The sequence below is a fragment of the Lissotriton vulgaris genome, chromosome 1_1, assembly GCF_964263255.1.
Source record: "Lissotriton vulgaris chromosome 1_1, aLisVul1.2, whole genome shotgun sequence".
Taxonomy (NCBI): Eukaryota; Metazoa; Chordata; class Amphibia; order Caudata; family Salamandridae; genus Lissotriton; species Lissotriton vulgaris.
This window is the reverse complement of record NC_141685.1, coordinates 1,698,678,023-1,698,705,807: the sequence shown is the minus strand read 5'-3', so window position 1 is coordinate 1,698,705,807 and position 27,785 is coordinate 1,698,678,023. Positions and strand designations below refer to the sequence as shown.

The window sequence follows — 27,785 nt, the reverse complement described above, 5'->3', positions numbered from 1 at the left end:
GGACACTCTACACCAACGCGACGGCGGTGAGCAACCAGACTCCCTGCAACGGGTGGAAGGGAAGCCGACAATCATCCTTGGCTTCACAAATTGCGGGACTGCTCTCTCCTCTGGGCTGCCTGGATCTAAGATGGCGCCTGAGACCCACAGCGAGCGGTACTGTTAAGACCGCGACTCAGGAGCCCTTCATGGACATTCCCCATAAACGAACCTGAGGTGAGCCACTGGAATCCTTGTCAGGGGTGGAACTACTACAGCGAATCCCCCCCCCTCTTAATGTAGTGAGACCCGGACACACCTAAAATGGACGCTGCCTGACTCTGACATGGCGGTGCTATAATCTCTATTGCTCCTGCCTCAGCCTACATACTCCACTAAGTGTGCGACATACGAACAGGCTATCAACTCACCAAGGGCCCCTGCAAAGCCCTACCCACCGCCACCAGCACTCGCAGTACCATTCATCCTCCCAAAACATGTAGGGAGGCGAACTGGACATGGGGACAACCGGAGCAGGGGCTCCCCTCCTCTCGACAGTCCATTGACCCAGTATCATCCAGTACCCTGCCAGTAGGACACCAGCCTTCCACAAGACCCCCCGGTCCAACAACGAGACGCATCAACTGCAGGCCGCACGCCCCACTGTCCTCAAAGACGCTTGTAATGCAAGAGACCTACATAGTCGCCACAATGGGGAAACCATGAGCATCCCAGCACACCGCGGTGACCGAGACCGCCCCCGAAAAAATGCCCAACGCCAGTACATGGGCCGCATCTACTGCGCCACAGCCCAACCCATCAATCTCGGACAAGCTGGATCAAGTATTGACAGCCATCGAACACTCCAGGATCTCCATGGAAAAGCCCCTAGGCACCTCCCGACAGATATCAGCCTTATACGGGCCGATCACCGCAAACTCGCCGACAAAGTGAAGGAGGGGGAGAAGGAACTGGCCGAGCTGTAACCCACCATCAAGGTACACCAAAAGACACTGCAAGATGTCCTGAGCCGACTGTCCACCGTAGAGGAACATACTTGGAAGGGTGTTTGCAACGCTGCAAAACTTGCTGGGTCTTCCGGAGGGAATGGAAGGCACGGACCCGTTGGGATACATAGAAACATGGGTGAAATCATTCACCCCTGCAACCGACAGGAGGCGTTCTTCTCCATCGAGCATGCCAACAGAGTACCAGCTTGCAAACCCCCACCAGGAGCACCCCCCAGACCGATGCTAGCGAAATTCTTAAATTTTCGAGACCGTGATGCGGTGCTCCAAGCAGCCAGACAAACAGGCCCCCTGCATGCGGAAAACAAACAGATAATGATATTCCTGGACTATGCATGAGCAGTGAAACAGCAAAGATCATCATTCCTGGAAGTAAAACGTTGGCTGCGTGCGAACAAAATACAGTACTCCCTCCTTTTCCCAGCCCGTCTCAAAATACTCTATAATGGCTCAGCTACCTTTTTCACAAGTGCAGAAGAAGCACACGAATGGGCGGACCACCACTACGTTCAACAGTCCAGAACAGAATCCACACGAGGCCCGACCTTCAAATCACCACGCACCAGGAGACTCACCCCGAAGCAGCAACACAGTGGGGCAAAGACAATGGCCGGGACCGGCACCCAAGAAGTCCCGGACCTAGAACAAATCATGAAAGAGAGACGAGAGGTCTTACAAGCGCTAATTGACCTACAGGCCTCCTCCTATGCGGAGGACATTGATCGAGCTCCACACCTCTTCTCCTCAGAAGGGGAGGATGATAGCGATGGAACAGTTTCCGGAGTGGACTCAGTTACACCTCCCATGGTCACCCCCCAGACAGCTGATACCATGATGGATGGACAAATGAACTCCCTCCCACCATGAAATTGTCTCACCGTAAACCCTAAATGACCTACACAACCTGCACTTACTTCTCGAACATATGTGACATAGACATGATTTGACATGCTCCAGACGACGCTCCGAGATCCTACTAAGGCCCGATCAGCGAAATGCCTCGCTTAACACGTACTGCCACCCCCATTGTTTATCATTGTACTCTCCTGTTTAGAGAGAGTAGGTTTGGACATATCACTGACAGCGATAGGCCCTCAGCATTGGGAAAGTTTTTGCAGTTTACTACCCTTGTTCAGAATCACCCTACCCCCTCATGGAATAACACACAACAGGGTACCCAAGACATGTCTATAGGAGGCAGATGGTAGTGTATGTGCCCCTCACACCACAGGGGACTCATCGGTCACTACGCTACGGCAGGTACAACCCATCCAAACGAGCACTGACGATATCACATGGCTGTAAAGACACAGAATGCAGACATCAGCATCCTAACACTTAACGCCCGAGGCCTTCATACACCACGCAAGCAACACGCCGTATACTCATACACAAAACGCCAAAACGCTCGGAACACGTTTCTACAAGAGACGCATCTTACTAACACCGAGATAAGCAAGCTACAGTCCAAATGGTGCAGAACCATATGTGCCACATCATACTCCGCTTACGCATGGGGAGCGCTGATCTGGGTCTGGACAGAGACCTCCTTTCAGGAACTTAGACGGGTAGTAGACAAGGAAGGTAGATATGCCCTTTTAGAGGGTCTCCTCGATGGACACTCAGTACTACTGGGAAGTATTTACGCCCGAACGTACACCTGGACAAGTTCTGTGAACGCCTCACTGGGCTACTCGCCCAATTTGCCTCCATACCAAGGATTTTAGGGGGCTACTACAATTGCACACTAGACCTCACTCTGGACGACTCCCACCCCCCACCCACACACTCAGCCGCACAGAAACAAACAGAAAGATTCAGAGCCTGGGTCACACAATGGGCGCTCACTGACGCATGGAGAATGCAACATCCGCAGACTAAGCTATATTTGTTCCACTCCATCCCACATAACCTGAGATTCAACTAGACAGATTCTTATTCTCAGCAGCGGTTCTGCCCAAAGTTCAACACACAGACTACATGGGTAGGATCATTTCTGACCACGATGCTCACATTCCGCAATTAAATTGGAGACCCCCGCATCCCCCAGTCCCCACATGGCGCCTCCCACGGTACTGCCTAGCAGATCCAGTCTTCAAACATGAACAGCGGCAAAGTATACAAGACTACTTCACAAACAACGTAGGGACAGCATCCTCCACATTGATAGAGTGGGACACAATTTAAAGTGGTAGCCCGGGTATAATGCATTAAGCAAATAGTAGGAGTAAAACAGACCCTAGAGCAAGCACTCACCAAGGCCAAAAACCCCCTTACCACCGTTACTAAACAGGATGACTTATCGGAAGATGCAGTGACACAGATAGTTAAGGGCAGGAAGGAATATATGACAGCTTGCGTCGACCTCCGACGCTACAAGTTCAGGACGTATGCAACCCCAAAGCACAAGGAACGAGATAAAACAAGCACATTACTAGCAGGGTTAGCAAAGCAAGACAGCGACATGAAACCCATAACTGAGGTAATAGACCCCCACGGCAACTTAGTAGGGTCCCAAGATCAGATCCTTTCAACATTCCATCGACACTACTCGGAAGTTTACTGGTACCCAATCCCGATCGAGCAGGACATAATAGATAATTTATTTGATCCCTTAACGATCCCTAAGATTACAAAAGAGGATAATATGTCATTAGAGGCGAGGATACAACCTGCAGACATTACCCATCCCTTACACACCTTAGCTTGCAACAAAGCACCGGGGCTATACGGATTCCCCTTAGAATACCACATGACCTTGTCTCCCTTATTGGTCCCTCGATTGGTGGGGATGTTCACCACAGCATTAGATACAGGGGAGTTATTGAAATCCCTCCGGGAATCGGTTATCATGACCTTCCTGAAACTCAACCGCGACCTTCAACTGATGGCATCCTATCGCCCCATTATGCTCCTCTCCACCGATTGCAAGATCTTGGGGAAGATATTAGCGGATAGATACACGCAAATTATACAGCCACTGGTACATCCCAGTCAATGTGTTTTTTCCCGGGCAGAAACACATCCCAGAACATACGTTGACTATTCCATGTCCAAGATCAAGTGGGCTACACTTACCCCCGAGCGGCCTGCCATATCCTAGACCTCAAAAAAGCCTTTGACTCCCTCACATGGCAGTATCTCTTCTTGGTTCTACAACGAATAGGACTGTGCCCCACCCTCATGGCGTATATACAGCACTTATACACCAAACTCACCTCGCATGAGGGCAGTGTCACATTGGATGGCCACAAATTGCCTCCAATGTAACGTTGCAAAAACCGAGGTCATGCTTTTTGGCAGGGCAAGTCTTCTTTGGTCTCCTGAATGGTGGCCGCTGGACTTGGGCCCAGTCCCTACATCTAAGCCTCATGTCAAAAACCTAGGGGTTAAGATTGATCAAAAACTGACCCTAAAGGAGCACACCAATTACACTGCAGGACTATGCTTTCACACCATTGGCCTCCTAAGACGAGTATTTCCATATCTTCCAGATACCTATTGGAAGACACTCGTGCAGGCTCTGGTTACTAGCCGCCTAGACTACTGCAACGGCCTGCTGACGCTAGCAAACGCTGATGCAGTAGGTCGTTTGCAGGTAGTCCAGAATACGGCAGCTAGGCTAGTCTTGGGTGTGCCGGCCAGGACTCCCTCCAAGCCTTTGTTGGTAGAGCTTCACTGGCTCCCTATACGGCAGCGTATTAGTTTCAAAATATGCTGTACGGTCCACAAATGTTTATATGGAGACAGTCCTAAATACCTCTCCCAATCCCTTGAACTGTACCAACCCAGCCGGTCACTCCGTTCAAGCAACCAAGCACTCCTGAAACCCCCTGCAACAAAAAGAGCTAGACAGGGAGACCGAGCATTTTCATCAGTTGGTCCTGCTCTTTGGAACAAACTTCCTATGGAAATGAGGATGAACACCAACCATCTATCCTTCAGAAAGGCCCTGAAGACACTCCTCTTCAAGGAAGCATTTCAGTCCCCCTAATGCACCTTAAAAGATTACAGCAACTCTTTGGCCGGCAAAGCGCGGAGATACCCTTATGGGATTGAGTCCAGCGCGATATAAGAAATTAAAATAAAATAAAATAAATATAAATGTTTGTATAGGGCGATACATCTCACCGGAATTCGCGGTGCAGAGAGGCAGGGCTGCCCGCTCTAGCCTCTGCTTTTTGCCCTCGCGGTAGAACCACTGGACATACGGCTGCGACAGGAAGGAGAACAGTGGGGCATTTCCATAGCAAATGCTGTGCAAAGTGTTTCTATGTATGCCGATGACCTTCTGATATATATTAGAGACATCACCGAGGATTTAACACCCATCTGGGTCAAGCTGACAGAATTTGCAGAAGTCTCCGGCCTAAGAGTAATCTGGGAGAAATCTACAGTGTACCCGTTAAACTCCTCCAGGTTGTCAGACTAGGCGATCAGAACATTGCCTGGAGCGCAGAGGCCCCCCTGTTGTATGCCTTTTTAGATTCGGAATGGATTTTCCCAATTCATGCCCTTATATAGGTACAATTGACGTTGCCCTTATATAGGCTTAGAAAACAAGCCCTTATTTAGGCATAGCCCATGCTACCCAAATACAGGCATGGCTACTTCCATCCGTTCACTAAACGTCACAACGATTTCTTGGAAAACCAGCTTAAGCCGTTAGGGACTTCCCCTTGCATGAATATTGATTTCTCCAAGAACTCAGTTAGTTTTACAATGAACAACTATTCCCGAGGTGTTCATTCATGACAATCATATGCCCGACTTTACGTCAAACATGGCATTCCTAAACACCTTCAAGGTATAAATATACCTTCACTTGCTATGGCAAAGCACAGTGGTTCGGAGCAGTTCGACGACCTACGTGCCTGACGCAGCTCACTACAGCAAGTGCCGAAGGAAGCCGACTCTCCAGCTGACGCACTGATCAGGAAGCTGCCCTCCTCTGCTGAGAAATCCAGCTCCAGTGTTTCTTACTATCCTTGCGGGGTGTTGGGAAATCGAGTCCCAAGACAGAGATACCAGACCTCCTTCATTCTAAGGTATGGAGCAGATTAGAACCTAGAGAAACCTTTGGTAGATTCTTGGCAAAACTAAACCTATGCAAAAGACCATACTTACTTCTTCCCACGTACTAGACTTAGGTTAGGTACATTGGGGTAGGCGTATTTTAGAATCACCAGTTGAGTATTTTAGCCTGTGTATTTATGTATTTATGTTTATATTAACCCTGGGCGTAGTGGGCGTAGTGGGGCTTCGCGGAGCTACGTGAAGTGGGCGAGAAACTACGCCCACCTCCGCACTCCGCGTAGCCCCACTACGCACCACAGGCCTCCCTCCCACCCTCCCTAAATACTTTAAATTACATCTGTAAAAGAATTAAAAGGCACTTACCTTGCCCGCCGCTGCCCGCCGCGTCTCCTCGGCACCCTCTCTTCGTCGCTTCCGTCTTGGGTAATAAGTGCCTTTTAATTCATTTACAGGTGTAATTTAAAGTATTTAGGGAGGGCGGGAGGGAGGCGGGTGGCGGCCAGCTACGCTCCGTCTGAGGAGCGTGCGTAGTGCCGGATTCTACGCCTGCTACGCAAAATGCGTAGCAGCCCGCCCACCCTTAGTTTATATGGCTTAGAAACCATACAATGCTCTTACAGTATTATTTTATAATACTATACTCGCAGCACGCATTATACTTTGCATTCTGTCTAACGATTGTAGTACTTCACCTCTCTTGCATGAGAAAGAAGACTGTTCAATAAATCCTTTTATTAAAAAACGCCTGTCTCACTATTTCTATGCAACTCTGTAGAAACAAAGCATGCATGATTAACTGAGTGAAATACTTATCTATTGTTTCCACGACTCTGAAGATAGTTATTCCAGTCCTAGGGAAACAAAGTTGTCATGTTTATGCGGTTGTCAGAAACTAATCCCTTCTTGTGAATTTGAGAAAGTTTCTAGTGACCTCTGAGCTAGCTGGCACTCACTATTAAGTTTAGTATATTCGATGGAGACCTACTGACCTAAGTCCTACGTCAAATCTATAGGATATATTATTCCAATGCGCAGAGCCTTTTGGGAATATAGGAACTACACTACATGGCGCCTAACGTTTGGTAAGGCACTAATTTAACGCTAGATGCTAAAGTAACTCAGTCATGCTTTTCTCAGAGACCCAATTTCCCGTAATAGTCCAATAGACATCTGGAGTGGGTAAAAGGATAAAATATCCGTCATAGCTGAGTAGGACGAAAATCCTATGTATTATCTTTTTGGTTTAATCAATGTTGAAGCATACAGTGTTCCAAAATATTGTGCACCTTATCTTTGTTTCCTTGAAACTTGCTCTGCAAACTTTCAATCAACAAAATGGCCGGCAAAGTACTTCCCGGGGCCAGTGGAACTACAGGCGACAACGCCGTACAAGTTCTAGACTATACAGGTTTCCAAGAAACCGATGAGGATACTGTAAGCATTCCTGAAAAAATAAGAAAAGCCATCACTATAAAACTTATATGAAATGGCCTATCAGCAAGAGGTGGTAGGGTAGTTTTTGTGATAGAGGCACATGAATATCACCAGACAGAGATATTCTATTCATAAATAATCTTCCCTGAAGCAAATCCAAGAACGAAAGTGTTTCACTTCTACAATGAAGATGATCCACAAGAGGAATACATTCCTTTCGAGGATATTGAAATTCCACTAACATACCAAGAGCATGCGTTCTGGATTAAAGGCGCCTTAAAACATATAAATCACATTACCAGGCTCAGTCCACTAGGTAGACCAGGAGCAACATGGCCGGTATTAGCCACCTATTGACCACACCCTGAAATTAATGAGATGTCGGATGTGGAACTACGAGCTCAACTCAAAGAGCTAATAAAAATCTATAGACAATTGGTTCAATATGTCATGCGGACTCTTACAGTCCAACCGGCAATAATGATTCCACAACATCCCCCTTACCAGAGGAACACAAATAAAATTACACCACAGACTCTACATTCAGTCATTAGTAAATTACCCGCAAAAACTGGAACAAATTCCATTCTGGATAGCTCAAAAAATAACTCAAATCGAGGCAGTATTTCCTAATAGTACCCCTCATGAGAAACACAGAATTTTAACAATCTGTTTACCAATGGGGATGGCACCACGTCTGGAGGACTGCGACACTTGGGGTACAGTCTTTGCTGCAATCTACACAACCACTAAAACACATGGTGTTCCGTCTATGGCGGTAATACCAGATGTCCTGAAACAGATTCAAAATGAATAAGGGGCAGAGCCTGCTTTAAATCTAGGTATGAAATTACTGAAAGATTTCAAACAGGTCTCAACAATAATATTAGCTAATATTAAAGGTGAAGCAGCATCCGTGGCGATACGCCAAAAGTTAAGGGAATTTGATTTACCTGAGCAACCACAAGAACTGGCCAGAATAATTGAAAAATCCTATGAAGAATTAGAGAGAGACAGCTTGGGTAGAAAACCAGTTAAACCCCAACTGTCAGAAAGTCCTGAAAAGGTCTTTACTAAAAACACTCCTACTCTTCCTAAAAAGAAGTCGGAGAACACTAAACAAACTTCTAAAGAGAAGTGTTCTCATTCCAGAGGTAGGTCTTCTCAAAAGGACCCCCCTGAAAGGAGGTATAACCTCAGGCATAGGGATAATTTGAGGAAACCTGATAGATATCAAGATACTGATACACATTCCTCTCGTACCTTTCAGACTTCGTCACAGAAAATCCGAAAGAAGAGGATGGTCAGAGCACAAGGAAGAACGCGTGATGTCCAAAGATGATCAACATATTCAGAAAAACAAGAAACATCAATTCACCAAAAAGAAGGTAGCATGTCTAAAGATCAGACATGCCGAGGATCTTGAGAACACAACTCAAGAACGGGAACTGGGCTCAGATAATGTTGGGCAGGGCAGCAGAAGTCACCATAGCTCGTAGGAGCTTGAAGAAACATCTGGAGACAGTGGACTTGAATGAATACATTCAAGTTGAAACTGCAGATACCAGGGTTAGTTGTCCACCTAAGTTATATGAAGTATCACTCGGGATGGAGGGAGATATAACAAGAAAAGTGAGAGAACTCTTTTGGGAGCGGCTCTCTCAGGGTTATGACATTCTTCTCGCTGAACAAGACTGGCCACCAGAGTTTGTCAGGGAGTGCCCACATGGCAAGGACATCATTATGCCAGCCTTCTCCAACCCTATTCCAATTCATTTAAAATATACCTATGCCAGGAAATGGGCAGTAGCCCAGGCTCCTGCACTATACAAAAATCATGTAGGATGGAATGAGGATTCTCCTCACCATAAAATGCAGTTAAAAACTCAACCAATTGCACAAAGGCAGAATCCGGTTAAGCAAGAAGCTAAAAAACATGTCAGGGAGATATTAGATCAACTTGAATACCAAGGGGTGATTGAAACATGCACCTTGTCCATGAACAATCCTTTGTTTCCTGTCTCCAAACCAGACAATACATATTGTCAAGTTTTGGATTACAGATATCTAAACTCTTGTTGCAAAACTTTTGCAGTACAAAATGCACACAGTGCTGCAATAATGAATAACATTGTGCGTAAAAAATATAAAACAACATTAGATATTTCTAACGGTTTCTTCTGTCAAAACATTGCACATGAAAGCAGGTATTTGACCGCTTTCTCAATTATGGGGACACAGCGTCACTTCTGTCGTCTCCCTCAGGGATTCAAGAATAGTCCTGGGTTATTTTCAGCTAGAGTAACAGAGTTACTACAAATGTATGATGATGAGGCATTATTATATGTAGATGACATATATCTAACAGACGATGACTTGGATAGGCACTTGAACAGCGGGAACGCCTCTGAAGGGTACAAATTGAATTTTAAGAAATCAAGAATTGCCCATCTCAACGTCCTTTTCCTAGGATACGAGTTATCAAGTGAAGACAAAAGCCTGGCAGACAACTTTTTAGAAAAGTGTGTACTGCTCCAACTTCCAAAAACGCTGTAAAACTTACAGTCGATTCTAGGTTTCCTGAACTTCGGAAGAACATGCATTCTAAATTACCCAGAAAGGGTAAAACCTCTCTACAAATTAATCAAACCTGATTTTAAAACAGTTAATTGGACTCAAAAACCCACAGATATTTTGCGAATCACTCCAAACAGACATGTTAGCAACAAAACATTTGCAAACACGCTTAAACGTACGCAACTTAGTGATCCGAATCATTCCAGGACAATGCGGATTCACTGACTTAACTTTTAACGAAGATGAAAAAGTACCAATAGCTTACAAATCACACTTGTACACACAAGCTGAAATGAAATTTCCTTCAACAGAAAAAATTCTGACAGCGGTTCAAACTGCAGTAGCAAAAGAGAGGGCCCTCGCACAGGGTAAACGCATTATGGTCGTTCCTATACCTGCCTTAGAGGCAGTGACAAAAGCGAGCATTCCAAATGCTAAAGCTTTACATTCTAAATGGATACAATGGGTTAATTCTCTTGCTGCAACAGACGTTGAATACATTTTTGACCCATATTTGAAGACACAAGCATTTCTACAATACGAACAAGAATGTTCCCTGCCTACTGAAATTCTGCCTCTACAGCAGTATGAATATATAATTTATACTGACGGATCAGCTCAACCCGCTACGGTGGGTAAACAAGCCTACAGTGCGGCGTGCGCGATCATTAAAGGTTGCTGGCGTGATGGCAAATTCAGACCAATGGTCACTAAAACACAATCTCTAGGAGATTGTGCAGCTCAGCGAGCTGAACAACAAGCATTTAAGTGGAGCTTGAAAATACTGAGCGCGAATTCCCCACACTCATTGTGTGCAATTCGTATTATTGTGTACAATCTTACAATGAATACTTGCAGAACTGGATACAAAACGGCTTCAAAGATGCAAAAGGTGGCACAATCAAGCATAAATTGCTTTGGGAACAAGTAGTTCAGTTACGACAAGAACTACAAAACACTCACGTGATACATACACTAAGTCATCAACGTGATGGCGTTCACGTTGCAGGGAATTCATTGGCTGATGAAGCCGCGAAGGCAGCTCTGCAAACGGCTTCCGTAGCTGCAATCACTCGTTTAAAAACGAAAATAGATGGCAAAATAATGCAAGCTGTCAATGCTTCGAGCAAAGACAGTGGTAAAACATTACCAAAAGGCTTTCCACTCAAATACTCATACATAACTTATGCGAATAATGTCCTGTTTGCTCAAATCCCTGGAGTGGGTGATAGAGTAATTCCAAACATGGAACATAGATTAGGACTAATTTTAGCAGCACATGAAGGGCTTGCCTCTGCACACGCAGGTGTTTCCGCTACAGTGTCATTATTAAAACAGAGATACTGGTGGCCACACATGAGGAAGCTGACCAGAAACTATGTTTTGGAATGTGAAATCTGCCAAAAGATGAAAGTCTCTACTGTGAAACGTCCTGCGCAGACGTCCCTGTTAATTTCAGATAAACTATTAGCTTGCGTTTACCTGGACCACTGCGGTCCCTTACAAAGGGATGGTAACTATAAATATATCATGGTTGCAGTGGATTTGTGTTCGAGATTCATTTGGATGTGGCCTCAGGGCTCGGCTGACGCTCGAACTGTTATAAAAGATTTGCGAGTCTTTATCGGGACATACGCAGTCGGCACGCTAAATTCTGATCAGGGTCCTGCGTGTAGCTCTCGAGCTTACAAGGAGGCCATGGCCAATCTGGGTGTTGCATTGCGGTACTCTAGTCCATTCCATCTTGAGGGAAATTTGGTAGTGGAGAGAAAAAACCGGGACCTAAAGCAATCTATAACAGCTAGGGTATTGGGCTTGGGTGATGGGTGGGTCAAACATCTAATAAGTGTCCAATGTAGTCTTAACAATCTGCCAAGAACTTCTCTGGGGGGTATCACTCCATATGAAGTCCTTTTTGGGACCAGGATGATAATATGGGACCTTGATTGTCAGAATTCAGTGGTAGACCAAATACCCTTTGATATCAAAGATTGTTTGGCTCTGTTTTGCAGGACTTAAATGAAATAAGAAAGAAACAAAGTAACGTGTTCCTGAAGCCAACAACCACTGAAGAAAAACCAACTGTCCCAGCAAGGCCTGTCTGGGTCCCAAAGATTGGGGATCTAGTCATAGAAAAGATCGCGGACAAGAAGGAATTTGGGCATTCTTACAGACAACCAGTAGCTGTCCTAGCAATCCACAGATCAAGAAGAGTATTACTGCCGCCCTTTGCTGGAAAGAAGGAGAACAGGTTTGTGTCTATCGACCTGGTCAAACCACACCATGTGGCCGATCATAAGCAGTAGGTCAAGTGGACTCCAAAGATGTAGCAGACGCCCTAATCTGTCTACTATCCAGGAGGTTCAAACTGGAAGACTCGTCACCTTTGAAGAATCTGCAGTACGAAATGAAGGACTAAGCAATAAAGCTATGGAACTTGTACCTCTTGAAACCCAAATAACAGTACGTCAAGAAACACCTGTCTACAATGAAATAGCATGTGACTATACATTCATAGCCCTGTAATGAAAACAAATGTGTCACCATTATTCAGTAAGGCTGCTTCAAATTCGTTGAGGCCTTGGTCTACAGTATCAAGTGTAGGTATCCATTTACATTCCCTTAAACCTAGGGTGGGCAAAGCATCCCCTTCTCTGTGATTGGAAATTATGTTTTCTAGGACCCACCACCTCAGACTGTCAGCTTGCTGCATCCTGCTACAATGCAGGAGGTTTGTAGCCTTCACTTTTTGTCATGTCTGACCAACATAGAACTTGTTACAAGGACATTTAATTATCTACACCGCATCGGTGCTGTTGCAGTTAGTGTGGTGTTTCAGTACATACTTCTAATTGGAATGGGTAAAGTCCTTTCTTTCAATGGTGATTTCACAGACCTTACAGTGCCCACATTTATACTGTCCCAACAATGGGGGTAAACTGAGTTGTGGTCTCAAGTCAGGGCCACATTGGGTTTTGAACAGAGAACTCACCACGTAGGCTCTTATATTCCTTCCTCTGTTAAAAGCATGGATTGTCTTCACATCTGAGTCCACTTCATCCGCTACCAAGTCCCATGATTTATTGATCACCTTTTTGATTTCTGAAGCCTGAAATCCATGCAAATAATCCAATAGATACCCCACTTTTGTTAAAGATGTTTCTTTTAAACTGCAGAAGTGAACAAGAAAATGGACATCTTGTCAAATCATCTGTCCACACATTATGTCTATGTTATTTGTCATTTTTGTTGTCAGATTCACAGGATCACGCTGTGTCACTTTGTCACTGAGTTACTTGTATGTCACTTTTGTGTAACAGCCTCGTTTGAGGGTTTAATTCTCATATTATTGCATAACTTTGGTATATGAATATGAATATACTGAATAACTACAGGCTCATGTGTCTTGTGTCATTCATTTATTGATTTGTTAAAGTTATTTGACTTAAGCTTTATTGTTAAAGAAATTGTTCTTCCCAATATAAGTCACTGTAGCTTTATAATATTGTATACCCAGGTTCTGAAGGGACACTGGGTAACCCCATTATTATTAATGAGTTAAAATATCAGTGGCACTGTTAAGCAACAAAGAGAGAAAGTCAGTCAGTCAGTCAAAGAGAGAGAGAGAGTCGGCCAGTCAGTCAGAGAGAGTCAGTCAGTGAGAGTCAGTCAGTCAGTCAGTGAGAGTTAGTCAGTCAGTCAGAGAGTCAGTCAGTCAGAGAGAGAGTCAGTCAGTCAGAGAGTCAGTCAGTGAGAGAGTCAGTCAGTCAGTCAGTCAGTCAGAGAGTGAGAGCCAGTCAGTCAGTCTGTCAGAGAGAGAGAGTCGGTCAATCAATCAGAGAGAGAGAGTCAGTCAGTCAGTGAGAATCAGTCTGTCAGTTAGAGTCAGTCAGTCAGTGAGAGTCAGTCAGTGAGTGTCAGTCAGTCAGTCAGAGAGAGTCAGTCAAGCCAGTCAGAAAGAAATGGTGAAGCGGGAAATTGGTAAGGAGAAAAGTTGATATGGGGGCTTTTTTGAAGAGAGCATCAGAAAGGATGTGAGAGCCCCTTTTTGGAAGGGAACAATGGAAATGTGAGAGGGAAACAGTATAGAAGAAACGTTTGTGTGAGTGGACAGAGAGAAATCTTTTGGGGTTTGGAGAGAAGGTGCGCAAGGGTTTCAGGGTAACTGAATCAGGGAGAAAGTGGGAAGTGCAGGAGGATAAGGTAGATAAGAGAATGAGGAGCATGTGAATGGAAAGGGAGGCTGAGGCTGCAAAGGAAAATGAGGGTAGGTGAGTGAGAAAAAAGAAAAAGCAATATGTGTGGGAAAGGAAAGTCGGGCTAGAGTGTGGGAATAAGGAGAAAGAAAAGCAAGCAAAAGGGAGGAAAGAAGGGAGAAAATGGTGTTTATAAGGACAAATGCAAATAAGAGTGTGAAGAGCAATGGTGTAGAAACGGTGCCAGTGCCTTACTGCAAGCAAAAGAAACAGACTCTCAGCACTACCGTTGGTTATTATAAAAGTAGCTATTACTATGGAGCAAGGGACTCCTGTCACTCCTGGGCCCCGGGGCCTGTTTACTGGATGCACCAATGTTTCCTGATTACCTATGTATTAGTAGAGCAGAGAAAGTAGCGCGAGAAGCGTGAGGAGTGTGTGAGGGGATGTCAGTGACAGCAGAGGGACCGAGCATCGAGGTGCGTGGGGAGGTGAGAGGGGAAAGAATGTCTGTTAGGCAAACCGCAGAGAAGTGGTTGAGTATGGGTAGTTTGAGGGGAAGGACGGAAGTTAGTGAGGGAAATGAGTTGAGGAGAAATGTGTTAGGAAAAGGTAGAGGGGAGGGAAACGGAGAAGTGAAGAAAAAAAGAGAGAGTGAGAGGTGTGTGCGGAGCAAAATGAGACAAGGGCGGAGGAAGAAGTGTGTCGGGAAATTAGGCCCTTTCGAGACCTTAAGAACCATAAATAACCTACCCATATAGAGAGTCCATGAGAAAGACACGAGGCAAAGCACTACTCATCAAACACACGCTCTTCCCTCGCCTACACACCTCCCAGAGAAAGTATGGGACCAAGAGAGGCGCGAGACTCCTTTAACATGACGTAGGAGGGAGCAGAGAGCGGGTGAAGGACCCCACGGACCAACTAGGGCAAGCGAAACACCCGGCCCGCTGAGCAGAAGGATTGAGGAGGGCAAAAGAAAAAGCAGGGCGGCGTGTTAACATCAATGTCAATTAGTAACCTGATACAGGATTCAGGAATAGCCAAACATGCAATGAAAGCTACAGCTGGGCCGGAAAGGCAATACATTTCTTTAGCCGATAAAAAGCGAAAGCGCGTGACCCAGAAGGAATGCATCTGCCAGCCTGCTCGCTCCCGAAACCCACAGGCAATGGGAGTAAACATTTTAAGAAGAGGTGGGACATGCACCCATCTTTGGCCAATTTCGTGCTTTCATTTCTTGAAAGTCACATGCAAAGGCCAATTGATGTGACAACCACATGCACAAGCTTTCTGAAAGCTTTCTGAATGTCTGGAGTGATTCCAAGAGGCCCTCTCCTAGAGTAGTGCATTTGCACTGCACTCTAGGCGAGACCTAAAAAGACTTGCCCTCTGGTAGCCCGTAGATGACTTGGAGTAAATCAGCATTTACAACAAAGAGATGTCTCACAGATTCGAAAACAATATTTGTATAGATGTAATGATTATATAGATGTTATCAGATAATCCACCAGCAGACATAACACATGAGGAGAGTGCTAGCGAGAGCCACAAGAGGCTGCAGTCACCTCTCAGGACATGGAGCAGGGGAGGAGTCTGAACCATGGGCTGTCAGGAGCTGCTCGTGTGGATGTCAGAGAGGACGGGAACAGAGGACAGGTGTGTGTTGGTCACAGTCATCAGATTCCTCAGCCAACAAGGACTGATGGGAGCCATGAGTAAAGGAGGTAGGGACGAGGCAGAGAGCTCAAATGCCCATAGATGAGCAAAAAAGAAACTCTTGTACTTTGGCAAGTAATCAGTATCTGAATAGGTGAGTCTTATAAGGGCCTATATAGCAGTGTTGAAGGGGAGTGCCTTCAGTTGCTTACAGCACCATATAAGCTTACCATGCTCGGTGCCAGTCCCTCGACAAAACCTCCGCTGTCTGGTTTATTAGTTTTCAGGGGCATAAGGAAGGAAGAAGCCAATGAGTGGACGTTGGCACAACTTGATGAGATGTCATTATGAGTGTTGTCGGTGTGACCTGAATCAAATGCCTCAGGGGCTCTGAAAATACAATAAGAATCATTTAATAAATCGCCAAGGCTCACCAATGTCAAAGTATTCTACATCAGTGGTTCTTAACCTTTTGACTTTTCTGGCTCCCTATTTAAACATTTCTAGAGCCCAGGAACCCCCATAGATGAATGATTGGATTCCGGGGACCCCACTGAAACATTACTGGAAGCTGAGGACCCTGACCTAAGCATTTTCAATAATTTGAACCAAAAAACTCTGCAAAGAAATGTAGAAAGAAGCATTCATCAAACAAATACATAATTATTAAAAAAAATTAATTACATTTTAGTGGGAAGGTTGGAGCTTTTCTAAATTTAATTGCGGCCACTCATCATCAATACTATATTCTGTTTGATGAACTTTGCACTGCTTCCACAAATCCATCTGCGGATGCTAACCTTACTTTTAGACTCCAATTTCAAATTCCGTCACATTTACAAAACGTTTTACATTTTTCAATGTTACTTCTTCATTCACATACACTTCATTAATTTGTTAATAATATTTAATTTTCTAAGAAGTTGCTGACCCCCTGAGTAGGCTTCACAGACCCACATGGGTCTCCGGACCACAGGTTAAGAACCACTGTTGTAAATTGTGTAGCTTGTTTTGATTCATAAAAGCCCATTAGCATCAGACCTACCAATACAAATGTTAAAGACTAGTTAAACAACTGAAAGCAAATGGAGTTAGAAAACCAATTTAGCAAATATTCTCTATTTTACAGCTGTATTTGCCATATGTGAAATACTCTATTTACTTGACCACTATCGGAGTCAAGGTCATGCTACAGTTTGATATGTCAATTTATACATCTTCTCAGTTATTTCTGTAAAGTGCATCATGTACTCATATGGCAGATGGTCTTTCCAAGCTCATGTACCAATCTCACCCTTTCTTCTGAAAGAGTTTCTTGAGTTGGCCGCAGCTGGTACCGGGAGGCCTGAGCAGTCAGGACTAAGGGTTCCGTTTTCAAACCACACAACCCAGAGCCACTCACTTAGAGCGTAAGTGTTCCCATTCCCATACTAAGTCCAGAGGGTCTCTCTCATGAAATGTAATGTTTAGATTTTAATATCTAATCCTCATTGTTAAATTCAACGCAGTCTTCCTCTGGGGCAAGTCGCTTGTGGTATTCGAATTTTGTTTAATTTTCTTATTGCTTCTCTATCCCATTCAAAGTTAAACTCCCTGACCTTATTGTAACCTTAGGTCTTTTTCTCTTCCAGGCTACTGTGCTCCAAAGTCCATAAAACATGCTACGATAAATATAAGTAAGGGAAAATACCCTGTTGGGCAGGAACTGCATTACCGGTGTGACACAGCATGCACAAAATGGCTGGAGCTCTCTGGTGTCATGAAATGTGTTCACTGTAATGGGAAGACCTTCTGGGACAAAGCCGGCAGCGAGTGCATCGACACCGGTAAGCATGTGAGAGCATGGCGAAACACTGGTAGCAATGAGGACTCCACAGTGGTCATCACAATGCCATGGTATTGGTACCTTATTCTATTTTTAGGTCTTGGCTCACAATGAAGCTGCCTGCCAAGGCTCAAGCACTGACAATAAACCAGCATAGAGAGGGGAGCCTTGGCTCATCCCTTTGCTGAACCTATCCCTTGATTGAGCAGATTCATTCAATGTAACTGACAGAGACACTGTTAACACAGATCCCCCGTCAAAATATACTAGGTATTATGTGACCTTGTGAGAAAAAATCAGCAGGATTGGGTTTTACATTGGGAACTACCATACAGCTTACATCGTGAACACTGGGACAGATAACGATAGAAGGGGATTTTATATTGTGAACTCCATGGCAAGCATCATCGGGATAGCATTTACATCGTTTAACACCAAGACCTTCTTACACACGTCTTTACATAGATTTCATATGCATTTAATATATTATGATATGATATACTTTGTATATTATAAATGTAAATACATATATACAGATGTATATATATATATATGCCCATTATTGTCGTTTTTAAACATGCAGTATTTTGTCACTGTCTATGTATTCAATAAAATCAGCTGAATCCAGTTGAATATTTGCACTATAAATGCCCTTGTTTGTGCTCATGACACGTCATGTGATCAAGCCTCGTTGTTGGAGGCGAAACGCATCATGGTGGATTGCAGGCTAAGATTTATGCACAAATAAATCACTGAAAACGGCACGTATTTGGTGGTTCTGCTCTTTCGTTGTTCAGCGTGAAGCGGTTGTGAATGGCGATTCTCGTAATCTAATAGTACCTGGGAGCTTCCTGGTTACGAGTGTAACCCCTCTCTGATGTTTGGGCGATGGCACGGCAGGAAGCTATGATTCTGTGAACCGGAATCGACACCGTACTCCGGTAGGAGGAAGCCGTGGTTGCCCTTGCGAGTTAGCACACGTCTGCCTGGAACCGAAGGAGCCGATACCACCGAAGCAGGATTGAGGTGTGCGGCAGCCCTATCCGGGTAAGACAGCGGAGCATAGCGCAGTGGAGAGTGTGCCTGGTGGGAACGTCGAAATGCTTTAAACGTGTTAACCCGCCGGTGTTTTCAGTGAACTGCATTTAAAAATAGCCATAACTAGCAATGTCCGCCGCCGTGTTGAGACACAGGGAGCAGGCTGCTGAATCGGTCTTTGAAACCCCGGCTGGGGGAGGCTCTGGCTCTGTCACCCAACAACCCGATAAAGGAAATGCAAACCCAACAATTAAAGATTTGTTTCGCAAGTTGGAGAAGCTCACCAAGAAAGAACAGGCAAAATGGTGGGAAAACAAATCCCTCTCACGGTATCTTGAAGTGGGACGGGTCCCCAGGGGTCTCCGCATAACGCTCGCACCGAGCTACGACAGTCCAGACCCACTCATGCTGGAGGTTTGGGCTGCAGCGAATTTGGAATCCGCGGCAAAATTAATGAGGATCTTAGTTAAATATGCGGAGAGTGACAGGGTCAAACTACAAACTGAAATTGAGAGTTTGGAAGTGGAATTGTCAAAAGTCGATATTGATGAAAATATCAAAAAAATGAGGGAGGACATGGATGTGTGACTGGCTAAGGAGGAAGACATTATTAAAAAACGAAAAGCTTTTAAATTTGAGAGAGATAGACTAGACTATTTGAATGGACATATCTTTACCTTCGCCCGCAGATATGATGGAATCAAGGCACGAATTGGCAAAATGGGGCAGAGGCCACGAGAGGCAGCATCTACATCGGCCTCCTCTACTGACCTGAGCTCAGCGGCAGAAAGTGAAACAGAGGGAGGTCCCTCAAAAGGTCAGGGATTGGGGTTTACAAAACTTACCCCTGCACAGGAGGTGAGTTGCTTGTGCGAAAACCGAAGGGACACTCTGAGATCAAGTACGCATCCAAAAGCCTTTCAAGGAAACAAAGGGCAAACCGCAAACGGCTCGAACGTCGGAAATGCCACAAGAGTAGGTGGAGAGAAAAAAAGCAATCAGGGCAAGTGGAACAAAAAACGGGACGGGCGCTTGCGTCTGTCCCCATTTTTTGTTCCACTTCCACTTTTTCAATTATTTCGGCTATAAACAGTTCCACTGAAAATATCTCTCGTTATATTGACTACTTTTTACAGGAGTGGGTTAAGAAACTGGATTCCTATGTGAAGGATACTACTGACTTTATCTGCAAATTGGCCACAGTAGACTGGAGTGATGATTTTCTTTTAATGACTATGGATGTGACCACACTTTATACGTCTACTAAACACTGTGATGGTGTTAAGGCAGTGGAACATTACCTTAATAAGCGCCCCTTGGAATGTGTACAACACAATAAAATGATTGTCGGTATGTTAAGGCTTTGCCTAGATCAGAACTTTTTTACATTCAATAATAAAATATATCAACAGATGAGAGGGGTGGCTATGGGGGCCTGTTTCTCCCCCAGCTTCGCATGCTTACACATGGGGCTGTGGGAGGAGCAGGTCCTCATGGGCCAACATGGGGACATTATGACCAATAAGGTGATGTTATACCTCAGATATATAGATGACCTGTTCATGATATGGAGGGGGTCTCCGGAGGAAGCCACTGAATTTGTAAGGGAACTAAGGGCCAGATGTAGGTAGCCCTTTACCGATCGGAAACGGCCGAAAATACCGATTTTCGGCCGTTTCCGATCGGTAAAGGGCTAGGGAGATGTAGGTGCACATATTCGGTAATTTTACCGAATCGTTAATATTACCGAATCGGTAAATTTACCGATTCGGTAATATTTAACGAATCGGTATAATTATTACCGATTCGGTAATATTTACCGATTCGGTAAAATTACCGATTATGCTATGTGGGTAGCCAATTTTACATTGGCAAATGGCTTACAGAATCGGTATTTTACCATGGAATACAAATCCATGGTAAAATACCGATTCCTGTGTACATGCACATCTGTGCATGTACACATGTGCCATGTGACAGACAGACGTGCCCTTAGGGCATGTCTGTGTGCCACATTGCACACATGCCCGTTTTGGGGGTGCTAGAGGGTGTCAAAGTGACACCCCCTGCACCCTTGACAAAATCGGTATTTACCGAATCGTTGAATACCGATTCGGTATTTGAATTGAATCCTATGGGCTTCAAAGGCCCATAGGATTCAATAGCAAATACCGATTCGGTATTTACCGAATCGGTAAATACCGAATTTTAAGGATTCGGAAAAGAATCCAGATGTTGGGACCTACATCCCATTTACCGATTTTGAAATACCGAATCGGTAAAATTCGGTATTTCAAAATCGGTAAATGGGATTTACCTACATCGGGCCCTTAATGTTAACAATCTGAACTTACAATTCCCCTCACAGATTCACAAAGAGACTGTGATTTTTTTAGACGTGGAGGTCTACATCAAAGATAACGCACTAGAAACAAAGCTACATAGGAAAGTAACCGCAGGGAATACGTTGCTTCACGCAAAAAGCCAGCATCCGCAACACCTCATCCGGAGTATCCCCTACGGGGAGATGCTCAGGTTGCGGAGAATATGTAGCTCAGACGCTGAATGTGATTTAGCACAGCAAGAGAGTAAAATAAGATTCCTCAACAGAGGGTACAGTAAAGAAATACTAGACGGGCCATCAAACGCATGAAAAAAATCTCGAGGGAACAAGCCCTGGTACCCAAAATAAGATCTGATAAAATGGGGAGTGACAAAGAGCAAATACAAGCTAGAGCTATTGTCACTTATAGCAATCAACACTCAGCAATTAGGAAAATCTTCAACAAAAACTGGAATCTCGTTAAGGGGGACCCGGTAATAGGAGGTCTGCTGGTGTCTAACAAACCGAACCTCACGTTTCGTAGATCCCCACTATGGCCAATGCCCTGGTAAGCAGTACTCTCGATACCTCCAAATCTTGGATGGATCGTATTACAGGCTTTAAGAAGTGCCAATCATGTAAGGCCTGTCGCCAGGAATAAATAAGACCCATATTTCCAGTCCTTTCCTTGAGAAGCCAATTGCCATTAATAAGACACTCACATTTAAGACTGAATATGTGGTCTATGTTCTGCAATGTCCCTGTGGGCTTCAATATGTGGGCAGTACATGTCTTCCCGCCCACAAATGTATATTGCAACATCTTAGGGCAATAACGGGAAAGGATCAAACTTATCCAGTGGCGAGGCACTTCGAGTCTGTTCACAATAGTGACTCCAGCAGTCTTCAATATTTTCTTGTCGATTCCATTTTGCCACTTAAGAGAGGTGTATAAGAAGGTGAGTAACCCAATATACCCTTGCGGGCTCGGGCAGAGTTTAATGTAATATAAAATGGCCAGCAAGGGGTTTCGTTTATATGCAATTTCAGCACTGGTTAGGACTTGTTTAGGGGCAATCAAAGTACCAAAACCTGGATTGAATCAGCGGCTGTTCAGTTGAATTTAAAATGAAACGTTCTTCAAATAAGAAGCACAAGATGTTACCACACTAACATCATAGATACAGTAAATGAGTAATAAAACATGAAACCAGGGTTATTTGTTTGTCTGAAAAGTTATTATTTTAAATTCAAGACAAAGAATATTTCTGTACAAAAAATGAACATTAACATAGGACAGGGTACATACATAGATATACTTTGGATATTTAAGGTGTCGGTTGCTTTTCCTATAACATATCCAAAAATAAAGTCCAGACTGCTGGAACACAGTATATTACATTACACTTAAGAGAGGTGGCAACAGGGACGCCAAGTTGTGCCTGTTAGAGACAAGATATATTTTAGAACTTAATAGTAAAAACCCTGGTGGATTAAATGCCAGTGAGGATATGTACACCTGCCTCTAATTTCCTTGAGCTTACTCCTGTAGATAATAAGTCAAAAGTAGAATATGTAAACAAGAGAACCTCCGAAGGGATTTCTTTTTGACTAGATTCGCCAACCTGTTAGAATTCTGTAGAATAGTTTTTATGTAGCACTTGCACTCTCAGTAAATACACTTTAAATATCTGCAGTACCCTAGGGAGGGTATTATTGGGAGAACTGTGATTATGGATCTCAGTAGCAGTTTGATATGAATTTATCTTCATCCACTTGGGTTAAATATTTATGACAGTGATGACTGCAATTCAGTTTTTCTTAAACGACTGGGAATATTACTACAAGGTTTTGTTACCCACTATGATGTTTTCATTATTTTGTACATAGTGTAATTAGTTTGCATATAAATAAGATGTACATATATGAAATTTTTGGATTTTTGGGATTTTAACTAGGTGTAAATATATGAAATTATTCATATGTATTATAAATGAAATTAGGTATAATCCAAAAATCCACTAATGATTATTTATCAGTTGAATTGTATGGGCACTATGCCCATTATTGTCGTTTGTAAACATGCAGTATTTTGTCACTGTCTATGTATTCAATAACATCAGCTGAATCCATTTGAATATTTGCACTATAAATGCCCTTTTTTGTGTTCATGACACTTCATGTGATCAAGCCTCGTTGTTGGAGGCGAAACGCGTCATGGTGGATTGCAGGCTAAGATTTATGCACAAATAAATCACTGAAAACTGCACGTATTTGGTGGTTTTGCTCTTTCGTTGTTCAGCGTGAAGCGGTTGTGAATACGATTCTCGTAATATATATATATATATATATATATATATATATATATATATATATATATATATATATATATATATATATATATATATATACAGAAAGGTTATAGCATTGGAAGGGCTAGAGAGAACTAGTTTTTACTGTGTACATTTCTTATTTTGTGCTAAGTATTTAGCTGTGTGTGAATTAAATCGCTTTTATTCATTGACGTGAAAGTGTTGACTTCAACACTGTTGCATGACGTTTCTAGTGTGTGCTTTGTGGAGTTCTGACCCTTTAGCCCACACCAACCCTGAAACATCCTTGGGCTGCTCTGCCTCGGTACCCTGAGGGTCAAGTTCTAAAGGAGTGGACTTTGTGCAGAGTCCAGTAGTAAGATGATGCCAGGACTCTGGCTCCGCCCATGTGTTGAACGTCTTTTTTTTAATAATTATTTTGATTGAGAGTTCATAAAAACAAGATCAGCATTACAGAATACATTTGTAAAAAAGCTTTAGTACAAAACATTGCATATGGTTATACATAAATAATCAGCGATCAAGTATCCATGACATGATTATAAAGTGCAAAAAGTAATTGTAAAGTGCAGAAGTGCTTAAAAAGTGCATATAGGCAGACTAGTGATTATGAAGGTATCTTTTACAGTTCAAAAACACTCCAGAATTTTTTTCATATTTTTTGAGCACCCCTGATCTAAGCGCATATTTTCTTTCCCTGCCCTGTGTTTGTATTAATTTAGCCTTCCATGCCTGAAAGGTCGGTACTTGGTTTGTTTTCCAGAACTGCAGTATGAGTGATTTAGCTATTAGAGAAGCTATGAAAAGAAATTCGTCATGTTTGGTATTGATCGCTGAGCAGCCTAGAACAGGGACTAGATCATCGAATATTATAGGAGCTTTAAGCTCAGAGGAGAGGTATTTTTCAATTTCCCTCCATAGCGGTTGGATTTTAAGACATTCCCAGACAATGTGTTTCCAGGTCCCTTTTTCCTCACATCGGAAACATTTATCGGCAACTAGAGGAAAGATATTGTGGAGATAAGAGGGAGTTCTGTAAATCAACCATTTATTATAAAATTGCATGCGTTTAAAATTAGCGCCGCGAAAAATTGTTTTATTAAATTTGTTTATTTTATCCCAAATTTGTTGATTGATTTCAATATCCTCCCTTTTTTTCCACCTCTCGATAATCTTACTCGAGGATTCCTGCTTCTTGTCTTCTTTTAGTATTTTAATCCAAATACTCATCTTTTTTTGTATGGAGCTGCCTACGTGCAATAAAACCGCACTGATCATTGGCTACCAGACTTCCCACTATTTTATTCAATCGATTTGCTAAAAGCTTAGTAAAAATGTTATAGTCTGTGTTTAGTAGACTTATTGGTCGATACGAGTTTATGTTCTCACTATCCTTTCCCTTTTTTAAAATACTAACTACCAAAGCTGAGCGGAAAGAATCCGGAGTGGATCCTCCTTGAAGTAAATCATTTACTAATATTAAAAGTTCTTTCCGTAGAATTCCTTCACATTTAAAAAAAAATTTAATTGGAAGACCATTGTCACCGTTGGCCTTTCCATTGGGGGAAGGGAACCGATTACCTCGTCCAACTCAGACTCTGAGAAGGTCTCGATGAGATATTCCTTCTCTTCATCATCTAATTTGGGGATTGTAAGTTGAGATAAAAACTCCCTCATTGAATCAGTTGAGGCCTCTTCTGTTGTTTGATAGATTCCCTCATAATGTTTCAGGAACCACTCACCAATTAAAGCTGTGGTCTTAGCTTGTATTTTAGTAATTGGGTCAGTTAGTTGGTCAATTCTGTTGCGAGCCTGTTTTTCATTAGTTTGCCAAGCCAGGAGCTTCCCTGTATACTCGCGGTCCTCATACATCCTCTGGGCATAGCAATTAAAATGGGTTTCGCCCAGGGCATAATAGAAGTCCCTCATCCTAATAAACCCCCGTAAGGTGGCCTTAAATGCATCCCAAGTCGTGTTTAATGGGGCTGTACCTCTATTGCGTGTAAATAACTCCTCAATGAATTCTTCAATTTCTGTACACCATTGAGGATCTAGAAGGTTAGATTTGTTAAAAAAACATCGTTTTATAGTGCTTATGTCTTGTGGTCCCAGATTTACCTCCATGGAGACTGCTGCATGATCTGAATAAGCGTTTGGTAGATGAACATAATTACATAGCTTTAACTTATGGGAGGTTAAGAAAAAATCCAATCTTGAGGCGGAATTATACTTTGCCGAGAAACATGAATATTCTCGTTTGAGTGGATTGTTAACTCGCCAATGATCCATGATATCAAGGTCTAATTTGCAACTTTGAATCGCCAAGACAGATTGGGGTTTATTCTGACGACGATCTTATTTAGACGAGTCCAATACAGCATTTTGCAAAAGATTAAAATCACCTCCCCATACTATTAACCCAGGAAGGCCAGTTATAGCGTTTTTTAACTGTAGGATTGGCTGAAAATCGTCTAAGATGGGAGCATATAATGTAGCAAGGATTATATTTACATTGTGTAATTTACCATGGGCAACTGCCCTTCTACCTCTGGGGTCTGTGGCTGTGCCTGCCAGAATAAAACCTAGATGTTTTCCTCTCAGTATACATACTCCTCTCTGAGTCAATCCAGCTGAAGAGGATATCGTATGGCCAGCCCAGTTCTTGAATAATTTATCTGCATCAGCCTGGTCTCTATGATGTGTCTCTTGTAAATAAATAATTTCAGGATTTAAATTTTTTAACCAGCATTCAATAGCGTTTTTTTTCTGAATATTGTTCAGACCATTTGCATTAAAAGAGATAAACTTCAGCATGCTATTTGTTTTTTTAAAAAGGCCATGATTAAAGAACATGCTAGAGAGTAGATATGAGTACTTATGCTAAAAGGGTTGTTTAACAGTACAATAATATAGTAAACATCAAAAGACCCTAATATATGAACTCTCCTTTTTTCCCCTGCAACACCTCCCTTCACCACCCCAACTCCCCCAATCCCTCCCTTCTCTTTAGTTTCTTCTTTTTGGATGCCATATCATTGCATCCCTGTGTGCTTCCTGTCGTCACCTTAGCCCCGCCTTGCAGATCAAAACAGGGATCAGCTATAGGCTATACTCCGAAATATACTAGAAAATGTGAAACAGAATGGAAATCAGCTATAAGCTATACTCCTAGGCCTTCTAGAAAAGTCTGGGCTTCGTGTAGAATTGTAAAGATAAAAAACTTCCCTTTGGCCAGTACTTTAAGTTTTGACTGCTGCACGATCGTAGCTTGGGCTCCCTTGCTTTTAAAAGAGTCGATCATCTTAACAAAGTCTCTACGTCTGTGAGCAGAAGCTGCCGACATATCTGAAAAGATTTGAAAGTTATTTACACCTTCCGCGTTGAATGATTTCTTAGAATATGCAGTGTTTAAGATTCTCTCCTTCACCCTGAAATCAGAAAAATTAAGCAAAATCGTGCGCGGATATTTCATATTGTTGGGTTTATATGCCGGGACTCTGTGTGCTCTTGTAATTGTCAAATCCCCTTGGAGCTCGGGTATGGCTTTTTTCAAGAGGGACTCTGACCACTTGACTACATCCTTATCTTCCAGTCCCTCTGGAATGCCTACTAGACGTAGATTTGACCTCCTGTTATAGTTTTCAAGGTCCTGCATTTTTTCTACTAGCTGGGCTCTTTCTCTATTGGCTACCGGCAGTTCTTTCTGTATTGCTGATAGCGAATCCTCCAGGGATGAAATCCTGGTTTCAGCTTCAGTGACCTTTGAAGGTAGACTCCCAAAGCATTCTTCCATTTTCGTGAGCCTGTTGTGCAGTTGTGAGATCTCCTGGGCCTGGGAATGTTTAAAATCTCTTAACTCCTGGAAAATGGTTCCAAGCAATATTTCGATGGAGTTTGTTTTTGTGGTGTTCGGAAGGGAAAATAACCCATTCTCTTGAGATGCTTGAGATGTCTGCAGGCTTAACTCTTGACTAGGAGATTCCATAGCCCAAGCCCAAGCCCGCTTATGGCTCGGGCTTGGGCTTGTGCTATTGTCCAACGCCGATGCTATAGGTACCATGGGAGCCACAGATATTATTTCTTCAAGGTCCTGGTCAGTCCCTACGGATAGCGCTGTCTCTGGCAGCTCAGGTGTAATAGAGCTAGTTGACACCCCTCCAGCGCTCAGAACCTCTTGCACCAGCATGTTGTTTTTCCCATCCTGGTTCGTCCCCCCCCCGCATGGGGGTGCTCGAGAGTTGCCCCTGTTGGAGGAGGGGTTTAGAGAAAAGGGGGTACTGCTTTAGTTGGTTCCCAGTCCCACGGGCTAGGGATGGTTTTTTTGGCGTAGTATCCACCTGGCCCATCTTGGCTCCCT

The 27,785-nt window shown here is 43.5% G+C and overlaps 1 protein-coding gene across 3 annotated transcripts in view; it reads left to right on the top strand.

The window, feature by feature from the left end:
• Positions 1–27,785, top strand: part of LOC147751081 (uncharacterized) — a 227,866-nt gene that overhangs the window by 66,403 nt on the left and 133,678 nt on the right. For all 3 annotated transcript variants that reach the window (XM_086937707.1, XM_086937716.1, XM_086937699.1), the window contains exon 4: positions 17,542–17,736. In XM_086937707.1, coding sequence (XP_086793833.1) covers positions 17,542–17,736 — 195 coding nt within the window. The remainder of the gene's footprint in view (positions 1–17,541; positions 17,737–27,785) is intronic.